Genomic DNA, 17,004 nt, shown 5'->3' with positions numbered 1-17,004 from the left:
GTGTTTTGGAATGAAATTTGTAAGTACGTAGCATCTCTAAATGTTGTTGATATGATTTGAGTGATTGTTATCTTGCAGTGATAATAAAATTATGAACGACGGGTGTTAAATTGCTCAAATTGCATGTTTGTATGCTTGAAGATTCCCAATGATAGACGGGGTGACGTCTTTCTTAAGAGAAATCATCAAATATTTGTTGAAATCGCCTTATGAATCCTTTTGGGAAGTATGAATACCCATTGGAATTGATTGATGAATTTGTTGAGTTGAACTTGGACTACTTTTTTCTATAGAGGCAACTGTGACACACTTGCGCTTCACAATGGTTGCCCTGAGTTTTGCAGGTCAAACGCTGGTCTTAAGGGAATGCTCAATATTCCTTAACCCTCGACTGGCATTTCACTTGTGAACTGCAGGTCTCCATTAGAGAAACACCAATGTAATGCAAGTTAGCGCAATTACTTGCTAGTTTTTTTATCCGGGTGTGGCACTTGAATTGACGATGTACAATCTCGCATCTATGAACCCTTGGTCAACGTCATCAGTCTCACTGAGAACTTGATTAATAAATTCTTTTTGCACTCTTATTTTATTCTTTTATAACTTCTTCTAGTTTTGTTTTCCTTCTCATAAATCAAATACTCCAAAAATAGATAGAACTGGTCTCACAACTTCTATTGCATAGAATGACTTCTAGAAAGGTTCAATCAAACAAAAAGAATTGTCAGATTTCCTCTTCCAAGGGAAAGGGAAAACACAAGGGTAAGGGCAAGGAAAAATCTTCTCATAATGTTGTTACTGAAGTAGAGCACATCTGCTTTGTAGTTAAGGGGATGAAAGAAATGTACACTCTCTCCAAAAGCAATTGTACCTTCAATGAGGGGTGTCTATATCTATGGGGAAATAATTGCGGTATAAATATGAAGAAAGGCTTGACAAAAGGATCTCGATATGCCCATGCCAATCCTAATCAACAAATTGTGTGCTCGTGCTCATGTTAGATATTTTTCCTTTGATGTTGCCTTTTCCGATATTGGGTGATTGATGTGGACCACAAGAGAGATGTCGATGTACCAAATATAAAAAAAAAATTATAAAGTGCTAATGTTAAGATACCAATCTTTTCCTTATGATACTATGGATGCACCATCACCCACATAGTCGGGACATGCCTCGATGAGAGAGGAAACTATTATAGGAGGTTCTTTGTCACATCCACCACCCAATCAAAGTGCCTACCACACACTTATGGAAGTAACTTATTCCAATGACTGCCAATTGAAAAGTCTTGCAAGATATATGCCCAGCATGCTTCTAGTTGCGGCCGAAAAGGCAATGAGGAGTTTGACCAATAGTATAAACAACGGGTTGATGTGGTGGAAGGAGCTGTCAATACTTTGAAAAATAATAAGAAAAAATTGAAAGGGAAAGCTTCAATGGGGGAAAATAATATGGCTATGTTGGCTAAGATAATGAGAGCTCCAAAGAATACACTTGGAGAGATATATGTTTTGATGTGGAGCACGGCAATTTCGGAGGTAGAGGCTAAAGAGAAAGAGGCAGATATGCAGCATGCCATGGAGCCATCCCCAAGGATAGCTCATCTGCAACGAGGTAGAGCAGAGTCTAGTGCATCGCTCGAGCAGCATGCTGATGACACAAATAATGAGATGGAGGTAGATGATGAATAGGATGAAAAAGACTGATCCAGGAAGTGTTTTCCCCCATGTTATTTCAATAGCATTGCGGACAATGCTAACTTTAAAGTTGTGGGTTGTTTGATTTGGTCATTTGGGTGTTGTTTTCACTACTAAAAAACTGCAAAAAAGAGATGGAGAAAAGCAATGGACTGTGTCACTTTTTTGTCAAAAGCGACGCAGTCAATCTGGTTTCTTTTTGGCTCGTCGCTTTTGTTTTTTTTTTTAAAAATATTTTTTTTGAAGAATGCGACGCCGTCCGTCGCTTTTTTTATTTTTAAATATTTTTTAATTTTAAAAAAGAGACGAAGTCCGTCGCTTTAATTAATTTTTAATTTTTTTAGAATCTTGAAAAGCGACGGACAATGAGATGCCATCCGTCGCTTTTTTGGAAATAAAAATTTGAAAAAATCAAAAAAGTGACGAACTAAAGGACTCTGTCCGTCACTTTTCTGGGTGTTTTAAAAAATTAAATTAAAAAAGTGATGGACTAAAGGACCCTGTCCGTCACTTTTTTGGATTTTTTTAAAAATAAAATCCAGAAAAGTGACAGACAAAACCACCCTGTCCGTCGCTTTTTTTGCAAAAAATTTTACAGCAGCTGTCACCTGCAAAAGCAATTCAATTTAATTCAATTAAGTCCCAATAAAAAAACAAAACATTATAAGAGAAGCTACACAAAATATAAAATAACAAACTTAAATTAACATTCAAAAATATCTAAATCACAATTTAAAAACTTATAAAGTCTTTCAAAATTCGTTTTAAAATTACAAAAAAATCGTTTCAAAATTACAAATAGTTCATAAAGACTATATTTTATCAAGATTTCTAAAGTTCAACCTAATAATTAGTTCATAAATTCTATAAATCAAGATTACTAAAGTTTAAAATCTTACAATAATTCAAGATTTCTAAAGTTCACAACTTAAAGTTCTAAAATCCCACAATAATTCAAGATTTCTAAAGTTCACAACCTAAATTTCTAAAATCCTAAAATAATTCAAGATTTCTAAAGTCCTAAAATTCCACAATATTTCAAGTTCTCTAACGTTCACAACTTAAAGTTCTAAAATCCTACAAAAATTCAAGTTTTTTAAAATTCATAACTTAAAGTTCTAGAATTCTACAATAATTCAAGATTTCTAACGTTTCACAACCTAAAGTTCTAAAATCCTACAAAAATTCAAGTTCTCTAAGGTTCACAACTTTAAGTTCTAAAATCCTACAATAATTCAAAATTTCTAAAGTTCACAACCTAAAGTTCTAAAATCCAAATATAATTCAAGATTTCTAAAGTTCACAACCTAAAGTTCTAAAATTCCACAATAATTCAAGTTCTCTAAAGTTCACAATTTAATGTTTTAAAATCCTACAAAAATTCAAGTTCTCTAAAATTCATAACTTAAAGTTCTAAAATTCTAGAATAATTCAAGATTTCTAACGTTTCACAACCTAAAGTTCTAAAATCCTACAAAAATCAAGTTCTCTAGGGTTCACAACTTAAAGTTCTAAAATCCTACAATAATTCAAGATTCCTAGCGTTCACAACCTTATGAAGTTCTAAAATCCTACAAAAATTTAAGTTCTCTAAAAGTTCACACCTTTAAGTTCTAAAATCCTACAATAATTCAAGATTTCTAAAGTTGACAACTTGAAGTTCTAAAATCCTACAATAATTCAAAATTTCTAAAATTCACAACCTAAAGTTTAAAATCCTACAATAATTCAAGACTTCTAAAGTTCACAACTTAAAGTTCTAAAATCCCACAATAATTCAAGATTTTTAAAGTTTACAACCTAAAGTTCTAAAATCTTACAATAATTCAAGATTTCTAAAGTTCACAACTTAATTAAAGTTCTAAAAGCCTACAAAAATTCAATTTCATATCTAATTTCTAGAATTTCTAAGTTCAAGAATTTCCAAGTTCAATAATTTCTAAGTTCAAGAATATAATTCAAGTAACTCAATTTTCAACAACAATATAATACATATAAGCACAAATACAATGGCAAATTGAAAAATTCAACTAATCTCTAACTTCTAGCTTCTAATTATTTGTTAGTTCTAACTTCTAATACTTAATTTACAATCATATTAAAAAATCCCCAATTTTTCTAACTTGAACTTTCAAACTTACTAAATTCAAGTACTTCTAAGTTGTAAAATTCAACTAATCTAATTTCAACTTTCATACACTATCCAATATTTTTCTAACTTCAAGGTAATCTAACTTTCATATACAATTGAATGTTTTTCTAACTTCAACCGTCAAACATACTAAATTCAAGAATTTCAAAGTTGGAAAATGCAACTAATCTAACTTCGAACTTTATAACTTTTAACTTGTACTTATTTGTTAGTTTCTATCTTCTAATACTCAATTCACTATCATATTAAAATAAACCCCAATTTAGAAGAAAACCCTAAAATAAAAAATTCCCAATTCTCTACCTAACTAACAATAATCAAATATACAAATTAACAATTGAATAACACAATTCATCAAACTAAAACAATATACTAATTTATAACAAATCAAATATTACTAGAATTGAAAAAAAAAAAACTAAAATTAAACCCTAACCTTAATAAGCTAAGGAAAAGAGGCAGTGGGGACGACGGGTGGCGACGCCGATGGGGCAAGGCAGCGACGGGATTAATGCTCAAGGAGAGAAGGGCGACGGCGGCGTGGGGTGGCGTGGGGCAGCGGCGGCGTTTGGTTTTAGAGAGATGGGAAAATGGGGGGAAAACCCACTTTTTGGTTCAACATAATTTTAAAAAAAGCGACGGACAACGTCTCTTTGTCTGTCGTTTTTAAAAATATTTGACTAAAAAGCGACGGACTATGAGACGTTGTCCGTCACTTTTTAAAAATATTTGACTAGATATTTTGACCAAAAAGAGACGGACTAAAAGATGTTGTCCATCGCTTTTTAAAAATGTTTGACTAGATATTTTGACCAAAAAGCGACGAACTAAGAGATGTCGTCCGTCGCTTTTTAAAAAAACTAATTAATAAAATAAAATAAATTAAAAACGATGGGCAGCGACGTGGTAATTGTTTAATTTATAAATAATTATTTTTATTAAAAAGCGACGGACGGCGTCTATATATATTAAATAAATAATTATTAATTATATATATATTTAGCGCAAAAATCCACAAAGCGATGGACTAAGAGATGCCATCTGTCGCTTTTTGTAAAATAATTTTAAAAATAATTATGTTTATTAAAAGCGACGGACATTGTGGCTAATGACATTGCCTTTTGGAGCGACACAGTCCGTCGCTTTTTTATCCGTCGTTTTTTGGCAGTATTTTAGTAGTGTTTGATGCCTAGTAATGGATAATTTTTAATTTTGTGACAATTGATTTTAAATTCCGTTGTGGAGTTTAGAACTATGCCTTGTCAAGCATGTTTGTTTGGTTGATTGTAGCCGGATCCGTCTTACATTTCTCTATTATTTTACTACCCGTGCTTGGTTATTGCACTTGTTATACGAGGAAAAATATTAAAATTGATTTGAACTTTTTAGGCAAAATACATTTTTGAAAGAGTCACCACTTATTATTTTGAACAAATTAAGAAAATTTAATATTTAAAAGACTCTAATAGAATAAGTCTTAAAATGATTAGTGAAAAGCGTAAGAGGTTCAAATTTCCACTTTGAGAAGGTGTTAGGACTCAAAATGGCATCTAACTTGCCGTTATCCGACGATTTGAAAACTTATTTGACCAACTTTTGGGGGAAAAAATTAAACATAAATAAAGACATTTAAAAATCATTTGTAAAGAAATTAACTTAAAGCACTTAAAATAATTTGGAAAGAGTAGAGTTTATCAAAAATGACTAAGCAAAGAAAGTTATTTAAATAAAATCATTTAAATTGAGTAAATCATCATAACAAACATGGTTTATGTTTAAGGTATTTATTAATTTAATCTAAAGTTAATGTTTGAATTAAGCAAATCAAATAGCACAATAATATTTAGGGAAAGAAGACTAAAGAAAAAACTTGGGTCTTGGATCCTAACTAACCTTTTTTAGGCTGTTGTTACTGCTGCTGAAATGTTGGGATTTGACCCATTTCTCTGTATCTCAATGTATACAATCACTGTATATTTGGTGTATATCACGTATATTATATATATATATATATATATATATATATATATATATATCTGATGTATATTGAGTGTATATCCTACATATCTCCTGTATATGGACTCGTATATCAGCTCCTTCTATTTATATTTGCTTCCATTTGTCTTTGTATATCAGCTTCCTTTCCAAACTCAACACAGTTGCTTCCAATTTTGACGTGGCAAACTCGAGAAGAAACAAATTTGGGCCTCTATGGCCCATTCGAAATGCAGAGGGAGAGAGGTCTATTGTAGACCCAGTAGAGCAGTTCACACTTTTCACAGTGAGCAAATGGGGTAGAAATTAGTAAGTGAAACTTTAATCCAGTCTATAACTAATAAATTAATTTCCATTTGAATCAATCACAAGAATACATACAACTTTGTACTTGTTTTCTTTAAAAAAAATGAATGGAAACAAGACATATCTCTTACTTGTGCATTCATTTTTAAAAGGCAATAAAGAAAGTTAATTAATTAAGTAAAAATTACATAACTCCCATGGTGTTAAGAGTTATTACATCTTATCCCTATTCTTTTTTAAATTACAAAAATCCCTTAAAATTATAGGATCTCGGATACATTAGAAAACCTACAGATACATAGCTCACAGATTGCGAATAATACATTACTTGATGGGATGGATGTATCTAAGAGGGAAGAGATGTATTCAAGATGGATAGGGATGTATCCGAGAGGAAACTTTTATAATTTTTTTAAATGATAGGAAATTTTAGAAATCGTGATGACATAGAATGTGTATTTAAATAATATTTTTCAATTAGGTATGCACAAATAATGATTTTTATCCTTCATCACAGTTAAACTAACAAACTCATTTCTACCAAAAAGCTACTGTCTTAATGAAATCAAAATCAAACCTCACATTGTATCTAACTATTGCATATCTAAATAATAATAAATAAAGTAAATACATGACACAAGAGATCTGAAAATCATGCTAATGATGCAATTAATATTATCTGAATTAAAGTTACTCATGGCAAAGACAAAAAAATAACTAATAGGAGAGGACAAAACATATTTCAAATAGAAACTTGGAGAGGCTAAGAACTGCTAATGAACTAAAATTAAAAATCTGGGAAAAAAGACTTAAATCATAAACTAAATCACATTCGATATACATGGTTACAGATTTTGAAGAAACTAAAACAGAACATTTAACAAACCTAACATCAAAGGGGAATTGGGATTCAGATAACAAATCTTGAAGCAAGACTAATGACTAAGGAATTGATCTTAAAACCAACAAACAAGACTAATGACTAAGAAATGAGTCGTTACATCAATATAATTTACAATTTGAAATTGTGCTCTTAATTTAAAATTTTGAGTAAACAACCTCACAAAAACCAATGGTAAGTTGATAGAAAAGCACATATGACCATCTCATAGATGCATCTTTTAAAATCATATAATTGTAAATGGTCCACATAACTGGTGAATGAATCCATATTCACTTTTCTATATTTTCCAAAAATTTAAGGGACACACCAAACAGCCTTATAAAAATTAAATTGTAAGTTGTATATTTCATTCGATGACATGCATTATATTTAATATTGACACACCAAACATAAAGATAAATGGTTTATAACATGCGGTCTTGATTGTCCCAAATTATTCAATTCAGGAATTGATTAAACATAAACAAAGGTGCTGATTAGAACAAAAATAAATAAATAAATATATGATGGAGAAATGCAAGTTCAACATGAGAAAATTGTTTGTAATATGTAGGAGGATTATATTAAAGACTAGTACACTACAACATGTCCAATTTTATTTTTTATTGAACTAAACCTTGATCAATAGATGTTGCATTTTTTACGAATATCTTTGTGATAGTGCATTATATATGTTATTTTATAAACTTCTCTTATTTGGCATGATTGTCTAAAGAATTGGAACAATTTTAATAGTTTTACCACTTATCAGATTTTTATGTTCATGAGAAGACATACAACATGGAAAGTCCAAATTACATGTCCAAACAAAACTTCAACTTCATCTCAGGATTTCATACAACATGGTTAAACACATCCTACTGTGGGCATATATGGTACCATCTGGGACAATAATTAACTATACAATAGAGTGTACAAGTAGTTTTACTTTTATTAAGTTTTATACGTATAAAACAGGTAAGATCAATAAACCAGTCCCATGGAAGGGAGATTGCAACAGTATTAACCTTAGATATTTTAGAAAGGTATCAACTGCCTAGTTTGAAAGCATCAACAAAGAGACCTAGAATAACACCTGCTTTCCAGTAGTTCACCATTGAAATCAGAGACTGCAACCTCCTGGATGGAAGAGAAGGAGGTTTTTTATACATCAGCATTCCGATTCCCTCAATTGCAGCAACAACGACTCCTGCTACTAATACATCCCAATCACCAGTCTGTCCTAGGATTGTAGCCAAGGCATTTGCCGTATAAAAACCTAAGAGAAGCAGAAATACTTTCATAGGAAAATTTTTCCGAGCTGAATTAAGCTTCTCCAAGAACTGTCTGCCTCCAGCACCTACTATCCTCCCCAAACGGGTTCCACCTAGATCACGACCATCACCATTGAGGCCATCTTGATCATCACTACTGGGAATGCTTCCTGTATCCAGAGCAAATGCTATTCTTGAACCATGTCTTCTTGTCCAGGACCTGTTTTTGCAAAACAAGGGTCTGTTTTTAATCATGTGAAAATGAAAAACTTACAAAACCAAGACAAATAAATAACTATTTTTACCACAAATATATCTCGTTGATTTTCTCCATCTCAGTCCCTATTGACTTAGTAAAGCACGTGATCCCTCATTCTCAATTTCTCGAACACACATCCAGCATATATTTTTTTTTATGAAGTGTTTTATAAATCACAAAGGTGTCAAGGAGATGCATAGTTACAAAAGAGGAGATAACAGCTCATACAACCTATCATCAGTCTAAAGAGCTGACAAATCCAAAGGTCTATTGTAAGACTAAAGGGCTATAAGATCCAAAAAGGAATCTGGGTTATACAGTGGCAAGATTAACCTAGCTATAAAGAGTAGTCAGGCATCTGGCCTTGAGATTGGAACTGGTAGTTACAATACCATCAAAACATCTTTGGTTCCTTTCCAACCGAAAGCACCACATAATACAAGCAGGAACCATGGACCATAGACCAGATTCTTTTTTTGAGACGAGGGTAACTTTGTATTCACAAAAGATTCATCATCCAAGAGATGATGAATTGGAAACTTACATCCCATAGTGTGATGAGCACACCTCCATGATGGTAATCAGATTACAAGTTTCCTAAGAAATCAACTAATTCTACCCCATCCCCCACCAAGTCTTGTTTACACCGAAAAAATAGAAGTCTATTACAGTTTGATTTAATCCTCTGAAAATTGATTTTCTGTCCTTCAAAACACCTAGCATTCCTTTCCTTCCATATAGACCACCAGATGCATGCTGGGATGAGCTTCCACCATTCTTCCTTCTTGCCTCTACTTCCAATTCCTGGCCAGCTGTTCAGGACCTCCAAAGTAGTCTTTGGCATCACCCAACTAATCCTCAGACTGCACAAAAACGTATTCCACAACCTTGTAGCGGTTTGACAGTGAATGAACAGATGATTATTTACCTCAGCTTCATGTTCACACATAAACATCTTGAACAAACATGCATGCCTCTTTTCTGTAAAGCTTCATGAGTAAGGCATGCTTTCCTAATCAGTAGCCAAACAAAACATGAGACTTTTGATGGACATTTCACCTTCCAAATTAGTTTCCATGGCCACCTCTCAGTCAATGAAATATTGTAGTTCATCTTCCAATAGCATGACTTCACTGTGTAGACCCCTTGCTTGTGTATTTTCCATATTGGCTTGTCAGATCTTGGAGATGTACCTGGAAAATTATTGAGGACCTCTAATAACTTGGCAATTTCCTCAATTTCCCAATCGTTTAATGCTCTTCTGAAAATTAGATCCCAACCCTGTTGACTCCAGACTTGTGCCACAGTGGCATTGCTCTGCAAACTCAGGGTATACAAATGAGGAAATAGGTTTCTCAAATTGTTTTCCCCTAACCATATTTCATTCCAGAACTCTGTCTTTAGACCATCCCCCACACATAGACCAGATTCTTCTGATGGTGTTCCCAACTTTCCAAGAACTCCAACAGACAATAACTTCCCTGACAGTGCGAGGCATAGGCCATTGTAGACCCAAAAAAGAGAGGAACATACTCCACATATCTGTAGCAACTGGACAGTATAAGAACAGGTGATTAATGGACTCAGAGGTGCAATGGCACAAGTAACATCTATTTACCTAAAAGAAAATTTTCTTTTCATGAGATTGTCTGGAGTTAAACAAGCTCCTTTTAAGGTGATCCAGCTGAAACAGGAAACTTTTGGTGGTAATTTACTTTTCCAGATGAGCTTCCAAGGCCATTGGTCAATCAGGTCCTTGTTTGAGCTCAGAAGCAAGTAACCTTCTCTGACAGAGTAAGAACCATCCTTGTTACTACCCCACTTAAGTCTGTCACTTCAATGAGTGAGAACTGGACTGCTCTGCAAACTCCCAATCAATGCTATCATGTTCTCCATTCCTCAGTCATTTAAGTATCTTCTTAAGTGCAAATTCTATGAGTTGTCCTCCAGTTCTGAGCAATTGTTGAATCTGGATTAGTAGTTGTAGGGACCAACCTGGAGAAGGTATCCTTAAGAGTAGTAGAGCCAAGCCATTTGTCTTTCCAGAATAAAAGATGAGCCCATTTCCCACTTAAAAGGAACAGTTGAGAAAGAACTCATCCCACAATCTCCTGATATCTTTCCACAATCCAGACCCATAAGGAATTAAGACTTGGTTGGAGCACCAATGGCTAATGCTGCCAAATTTAGCTTGGATAATCTCCTTCCAAAGACCAACATCATCTTGATTAAACCTCCAATGCCATTTCATTAGCATGTATTTGTAGTGTACTGCTAAATCCTTTAAACCAAGACCACCTAAATGCTTTGGAAGAGTTACTTTGGCCCACTTAACTAGATAAAATTTTGTGACTTTCACTATTACCACAAAAAAGACCTCCGTAACTTGTCAAGTTGATTTTGAACCTCTTCTGGTGTTGGTATTGGGAACAAAGACATGAAATAAGTTGGAATACTATCACGAACACTATTGATCTACCACCAAGAGAAAGAAATTGTAGTTGCCAAGAGGCCAATCTTTTCTCAAACTTTTCAATGACCACATTCCAAATCTCTACTGAAGTCCTTGACAGGTAGTGGGAAAAGTGCCAATGCTACAACACATAATGTTGGCTAGAAGCTCTAGTTCTGGGACCATATTGACAGGGTATATAATGCAATTCGACATGTTAATGTGGAGCCCAGATAAGGCTCCAAAGATAATAAGGATGAGGTTGAGTCGTTGAGATACCTCACTTGAGACTCCTCAGCACCACAGGAAATAAGAGTGTCATCAGCAAAGAGAAGATGAGAAACAAGGACTGTAAGACCACAGTTGTTACCCACTTTGAAAAACCCAATCTATTGCAATTGTTTTGCCTTTTCCAGCATGCTACTGAGACCCTCCATGGCCAGAATGAAGAGGAAGGGAGATAGGCGGTCACCTTGTCTTATTTCTTTCAAGAGGGAAAAGAAACCTACTGGGCTTCTGTTGACCACAACAGAATATGTAACTGTGGAAAAGCTGTATTTGATCCATTTCTCACCAAACCCCATTTGCCGTAGGATAGAAATGAGATATTGTCAGTTCAGCTTGTCAAAAGCCTTCTCTATATCCAGCTTGACTAAGAGACCAGGGACACCACTTTTTTGCCTCCAATCCAATACTTCATTTGCGATTGTACCTTTGATCCGTCAGCCTCCAATAAAAGCATTCTGATAGCCTAAGACTAATCTCCCAATCACTTTTTCAATCTATCTGTTAGCTTTGCCACCAACTTGTAGACACTACCAATAAGACTGATAGGTCTAAAGTCTTTAAGTTCAATATCACCTTTGTTTTTATGGATAAGGGCAATAAAAAAAAAAGCATTGAAAGATTTAACCATGGTGCAATTGTTGTGAAAATGATGATTGGTAACCATAACGTCATGTTTAATAGTGTCCCAACATTGCTAATAGAAGGCCACCGGAGCTCTTGTCAACACTTCCTCTTCTTCAAATGGTCGTTCAGGAACTACCTTATCATTTTGGTTCAAACAATTCTAGCCTCAAAAGGTTACTGTAGGCTTCCAAGCTTCATCCTCTCGATATAACTTCTAATAGAAGTCAAGAATAGCCTCCTTTACTTGCACTTTGTCCTCAATAATGATCTCCCCCACCTTCAACCTAACAATACAGTTGTATCTCCTATGAAAGTTAGAAGCTTTTTAGAAGTATTTAGTATATCTATCCCCTTCTTTTAACCACAGGCATCTTGATTTCAGTCTCCAAGATGTTTCCTCAGCCTTAGCTAACTGCTGGATTCCATTTTTAATTGCAATAATTGTTCTTTTCAGCTGGAGTCTGTAGAATAAAAGTAATAAGGTCTCCCCTTCCCCCCCCCCNATAGGAAAACAAGTCCCAACTAAAAAGGAAACGAAATAAGGAAATAAAGTTTCAGGACGCGGTTTCGATCTACGGTACTGACCTTGACCTACGAACCGTGGATTGACCTACGGTCCGTAGGTCCCTTCCGTGGTTTAGGACCTAGGCAAATTTTCCAACTTCAAAAATCTTCAATTGTAACACAATCAACGGATTAACAGAACGGACCGTGGTTCGATCCACGGTCCTGGATCCTCCTCCGTAGCTCCATATTTAGACTTGTCGAAATCAGGTACTGGAACCCCCTCTCTGAATCATTTGACGGAACTGCAGGACGGCCCGTAGGTCGACCTACGGTCCGTCGTTTGTAACCGTGGTTCCACACTTGGTCAAGAATTCCCTGATTTTCCTTCAAGCCTTGCCTGCCCATCTACGTCTACCATCTATGGGGCGTGACTGGACCTACGGTCCGTTAGGTCATGTTCGTAGATGCCCTTTTCAGGGGCCTGTTCAAGAATTAAAATCTCTTCCAAAGCTTTGTTAGTTTTGGTAGAAACTTTGCCAGAAAACTCCATATTCCATGTAACCAAATCGCTCTTCAAGGATTTCAACTTCTAAAAGAGGATGAAATCTGGAGAACCATTAACCACATAGCACTGCCACCACTACTTTACCAAGTCAATAAATTCTTCATACTGGAGCCATATATTCTCAAATTTTGAAATACGAAGGTTTATTTCCAGTCACCACTCTCTAAAAAATTGGGTTTGTCTTGATGTGCCAGATCCAGCCAACTCTGTTTGCATGCAGCCTCAAAAGAAGACTTATCCTGGGTAGTGAACCTTTGAAGAGCTGGGTTCGTCGGCTTGCCAACCAATCTTCGAAGCAATTTCACACCAGCCAATAATAATAGCACTTTTCATGTCTCCCTCCAAGTCTCAATTCGTAGAAAGCGCCTATAAATATTGTAATTTTGATATACCCTATGTAGATCATTACGTTGCCTTCTTCTCTTCTGTAGAAGTTTCTACATCCCCGAGAAGCCTGTTATAGCGCATTGCAAACCCATCTCAGGTTGCTTTCGTCAATTTTTACTTTGCTGGGGAATCAAACGTTTTGTTCACTGAATAAGAACCACCTAAACTGGCCTTCGCTAATATCCTTAAATTCAAAAGATTTATCACCTGAAAAGAAGAAACAACTCCCACCCATAATAAAGAAGAAAGAAAATAAAGGAGGGGAGAATTTTTGGGCGATCGGAGTGATCACCGGAGAGAGAAACTAAGGCCCAGAAGGGAGTCCTCGAAAAATGTGTCTGGCAGCATATTCTTTGACAAAATTTTATATTTTGTTCGCTTATTAGTTAACTTTGCATGGATTTCAAAGAATGCAGGTATTTTGCAACAACCACCATCCAGCATATTATTGACATTGTTTCACAGAGAACAATTTATTGTTTATTGGAGAAAAGCAACACCAGAGTTTCCTATAAAAGTAAGCCTTCATATTGACAGAGTCTCATTCGACCTTCATATTGACAGAGGTCTCATTCGACCTCATACAAGCTAGACTTTAAACAGGACTTTCAGAGCATAAACAGAATTAGTTATTCAAAGTGGCTCAGACACAAACACTAGCACCATTGGACGCCGAGACAGATAGGTTGATGATAACTCTTTGATTTTTTTTAAAAGGTAATGATTGTAAACACAACACACCACAAGGGGAGTGCTGTACATTATGTACATGTGTGGTAAAAACAGTACGACCCTCAGCTAAGCTTAGAATCTACGAACTCTAATAAAGTTTCTATCTCGTTAGTAGCATTTTCCAGTTTGCACTAAGAATTAAACAACAAAAGATAATCTAACTGTACAAGTTGTTTAAAGTTTTCAAAATTGCTTCTCAAATTCAGGTAGTATGCTTTGTACAGAGTACAGCAAAGGGGAATCCTCAGTCAAATCTTTTTTTTTATGGCGCACAGGGTAAAACCCCCGCTCCTATGCAATAGCTCGCAAACCACATAGAAGAGGTAACCCACACTAGGCAAGACTGGTGCGACGAGCTCGACCCAGAAGGCAACCCTTTGCTTTCGCTGGCTTACAGAATTATGTCGAAGGAAGACCAACTCCAACATATTAAGCAATGTCCCGGGAAGCATATCTTGGAAAGTTCTTTGAAAAATGGGGAATATGACAGTAGTAAGACACAACTATAAATTTATAATATTAATCTTTTATATTTTGTTACACTCCATGGATAATATAGATTCTAACCACAATACATTCAAGTAATTCAATATCTCTATATAATTTAAATAACCAACCATGCCTAACTACTAAAAGAGCAAAAATACAAAACAACAGATATCTAAATCTATGAGCAAATTATCCTCTTCTTTCTGATTTGAGGCCTGATCCCGTAAAAGAGAATAGATATTCCATTTTTACATTTGGGTGCGTCACAAAAAGCCTCACATATCACTTGAAACTTCTTGTTTTCTACACCTCGAGAAGAATCTGAACAAAATAATAAAAGGGGAAGCAACATTCATTTGGTTTCTTGTTGAGCGACATGAGTTTTGTCTCTCAAGAAGCTAACACAATTACACAAGTGTCCAAATTTTAAAACATTAAGCGAATAATTAGAACACAACTTTGTGTTGGCAACAGAGACCTATCTAGTAGTAATCAAATATTTTGGATTCATACTCCAGCATAAGTCAAATTCATTATCAAGAAAATTGTTAATGTGATTCCATGAGGAGATTCATGTAAAGATGCACATAAATGATTTGGTATGGGATTAAGGTGTAGTTGATTGAAATCAATGAAAGACTAACTAATGCACATATATGTCTACACACAAAAGTTTGAAGCGCCAAGCTTGCAACTTTTATGAGATATGACAAATGTGTCGTTAATCATACAACAAAAAATCATGTGGTCCAGGAGATAAAAATAAAGTTTTAGAAACTAGTAAAAAGAATAGTGCCTTGAGAAACTCATCATGCAATTGTTTTTATTAGGCTGTTAGTATAAAATCCTAATACTTCTAAACCTAGAGCAAGGATCTTCCCTGGCTCACTTAGTTAATCCTATGCCTACCATCACTAGAGACAGTTTAAACATTGTCCTACCTGCAGCAAAAGCGAGGAAACAGAAGGGGACTCTACCCTTCACCAACTTTTGGCCAAAGAGTGGGGATTGAAAGAGCTCAAATACCTTCAAACTTCTACAATTAGGAAAATTGATTGCAAATTTACTTCCAGTTCTTCTCTCAATGTCAAATAACAAGTGCCAATGTCTGAAAAACTAGTTTAATTCCATAAAGGGTCCTATTGCACATTCGGAAATGCAACTGAAATTATTTTTCAGAAACCAATGTCATGTAAATATTTACATGATTCAAAACCAACATTTTTGAATGTTACCTAATATTAGGAGATGGCATACATTTTGCACCAAACTTCGAAATTTGTTCAGTTACTTCTAGTCTGTTGGAGAAATCCAGGATAGATGAACTTCTTGAAATTACAAACAATTGTCCAAAGCTTTCATTCTCGGCTGCTGGCAAAGACTGCAACATGATTGCATTCATTCTATAAGCCATGAACTGTAAAGTATACAAAAGAAACAATCAGAAACTACTTGATGCTACAATAATGTGAAACGAAAGAAGGGGCATGAAAGAATCAGTGTAATCTCTGTATGTATATAACATTCAAAGTTTTCACAGTAAAGGCCTACTGCAGACATCCCAGGGTACACAATCAATTTGTCGAACTATATGCTGGATCTCAAACTAGATAAATTACTCTTGAAAGTTGAAGGTATTCCAGCAAAATACAAGCACGCTTCATGTCATCATTCAGAAAAACAAGTAGCTAGGTCAGGTTTTATTCACATTTTGAAGGTGCCGTTTTCAATTTGCCAACCAAAACTTAAGCATTCCCATGCTTGTACCACCTTGATTAGCAACTTCGTCTCTATATTTGATAGACAAGTCTTTGTGACCCAAACTATTTTTTAGAAGGAGATCATCTCTGCTACCATTTCATGTAAGAGTCCTACATTGAAGGGAAAGCTTTAAATTTCCCCAATAAGTGGCTCAATGACGAGTGTTTTGGTACAGGTTTTAATAATGAAATAAATTACTTATCCAGAGAATCAGAAGTGGCTCAATCATGACCACTCAGCATTCTATATTCAATCTATTGGTTTTTCTTTTTTCCTGATAAATCTTAGGTTTAGTGTCTAAACCCTAGGGGCCGTTTGCTTACGGTATAAGAGTTTATTTTATTCATGTATTAAAGGTTGTATTAGTTTTGCTATGTTTTGTAGAAGTTTTTTATTAGGTAGAAAAGTCAACAAAATTTATACCATGTTTGGTTGGTAGGATTTCAAAAGTTGTATAAAAGTTAATTCATGTATTAATTTTATACGGTGTTTGGTTGCGTTCTTTGTAGTCCTACATAATTAATACCAACATAACTTATGAGAGAATCTATGTATAAGTTATGCGGGGTAAAAGGTGAAATAAGTTAGGCATGTATTAGTTATACATATATTTAAATAGTAAATTACATATTT

The 17,004-nt window shown here is 34.7% G+C and overlaps 1 protein-coding gene across 2 annotated transcripts; it reads right to left on the bottom strand.

Moving 5' to 3' along the window:
* Positions 1-7,867: 7,867 nt before the first annotated feature.
* On the bottom strand, positions 7,868-16,547 carry LOC125857520 (ycf20-like protein). 2 transcript variants are annotated; one of them, XM_049537125.1, is made up of 3 exons: positions 16,381-16,547; positions 15,846-16,027; positions 7,868-8,527 (listed from the first exon to the last, which is right to left on the bottom strand). In XM_049537125.1, the coding sequence occupies exons 2-3, from the start codon at positions 16,022-16,024 to the stop codon at positions 8,083-8,085; spliced, it is 624 nt and encodes a 207-aa protein (XP_049393082.1). In that variant the 5' UTR covers positions 16,025-16,027; positions 16,381-16,547; the 3' UTR covers positions 7,868-8,082. The 2 variants fall into 2 exon arrangements, with proteins under 2 accessions (XP_049393082.1, XP_049393081.1); XM_049537124.1 differs by having other exon boundaries at positions 16,319-16,535.
* Between the last annotated feature and the right edge of the window lie 457 nt (positions 16,548-17,004).

Source organism: Solanum stenotomum, chromosome 3 (genome assembly GCF_019186545.1).
Source record: "Solanum stenotomum isolate F172 chromosome 3, ASM1918654v1, whole genome shotgun sequence".
Taxonomy (NCBI): domain Eukaryota; kingdom Viridiplantae; phylum Streptophyta; class Magnoliopsida; order Solanales; family Solanaceae; genus Solanum; species Solanum stenotomum.
This window is presented reverse-complemented; position numbering and strand designations above follow the sequence as displayed.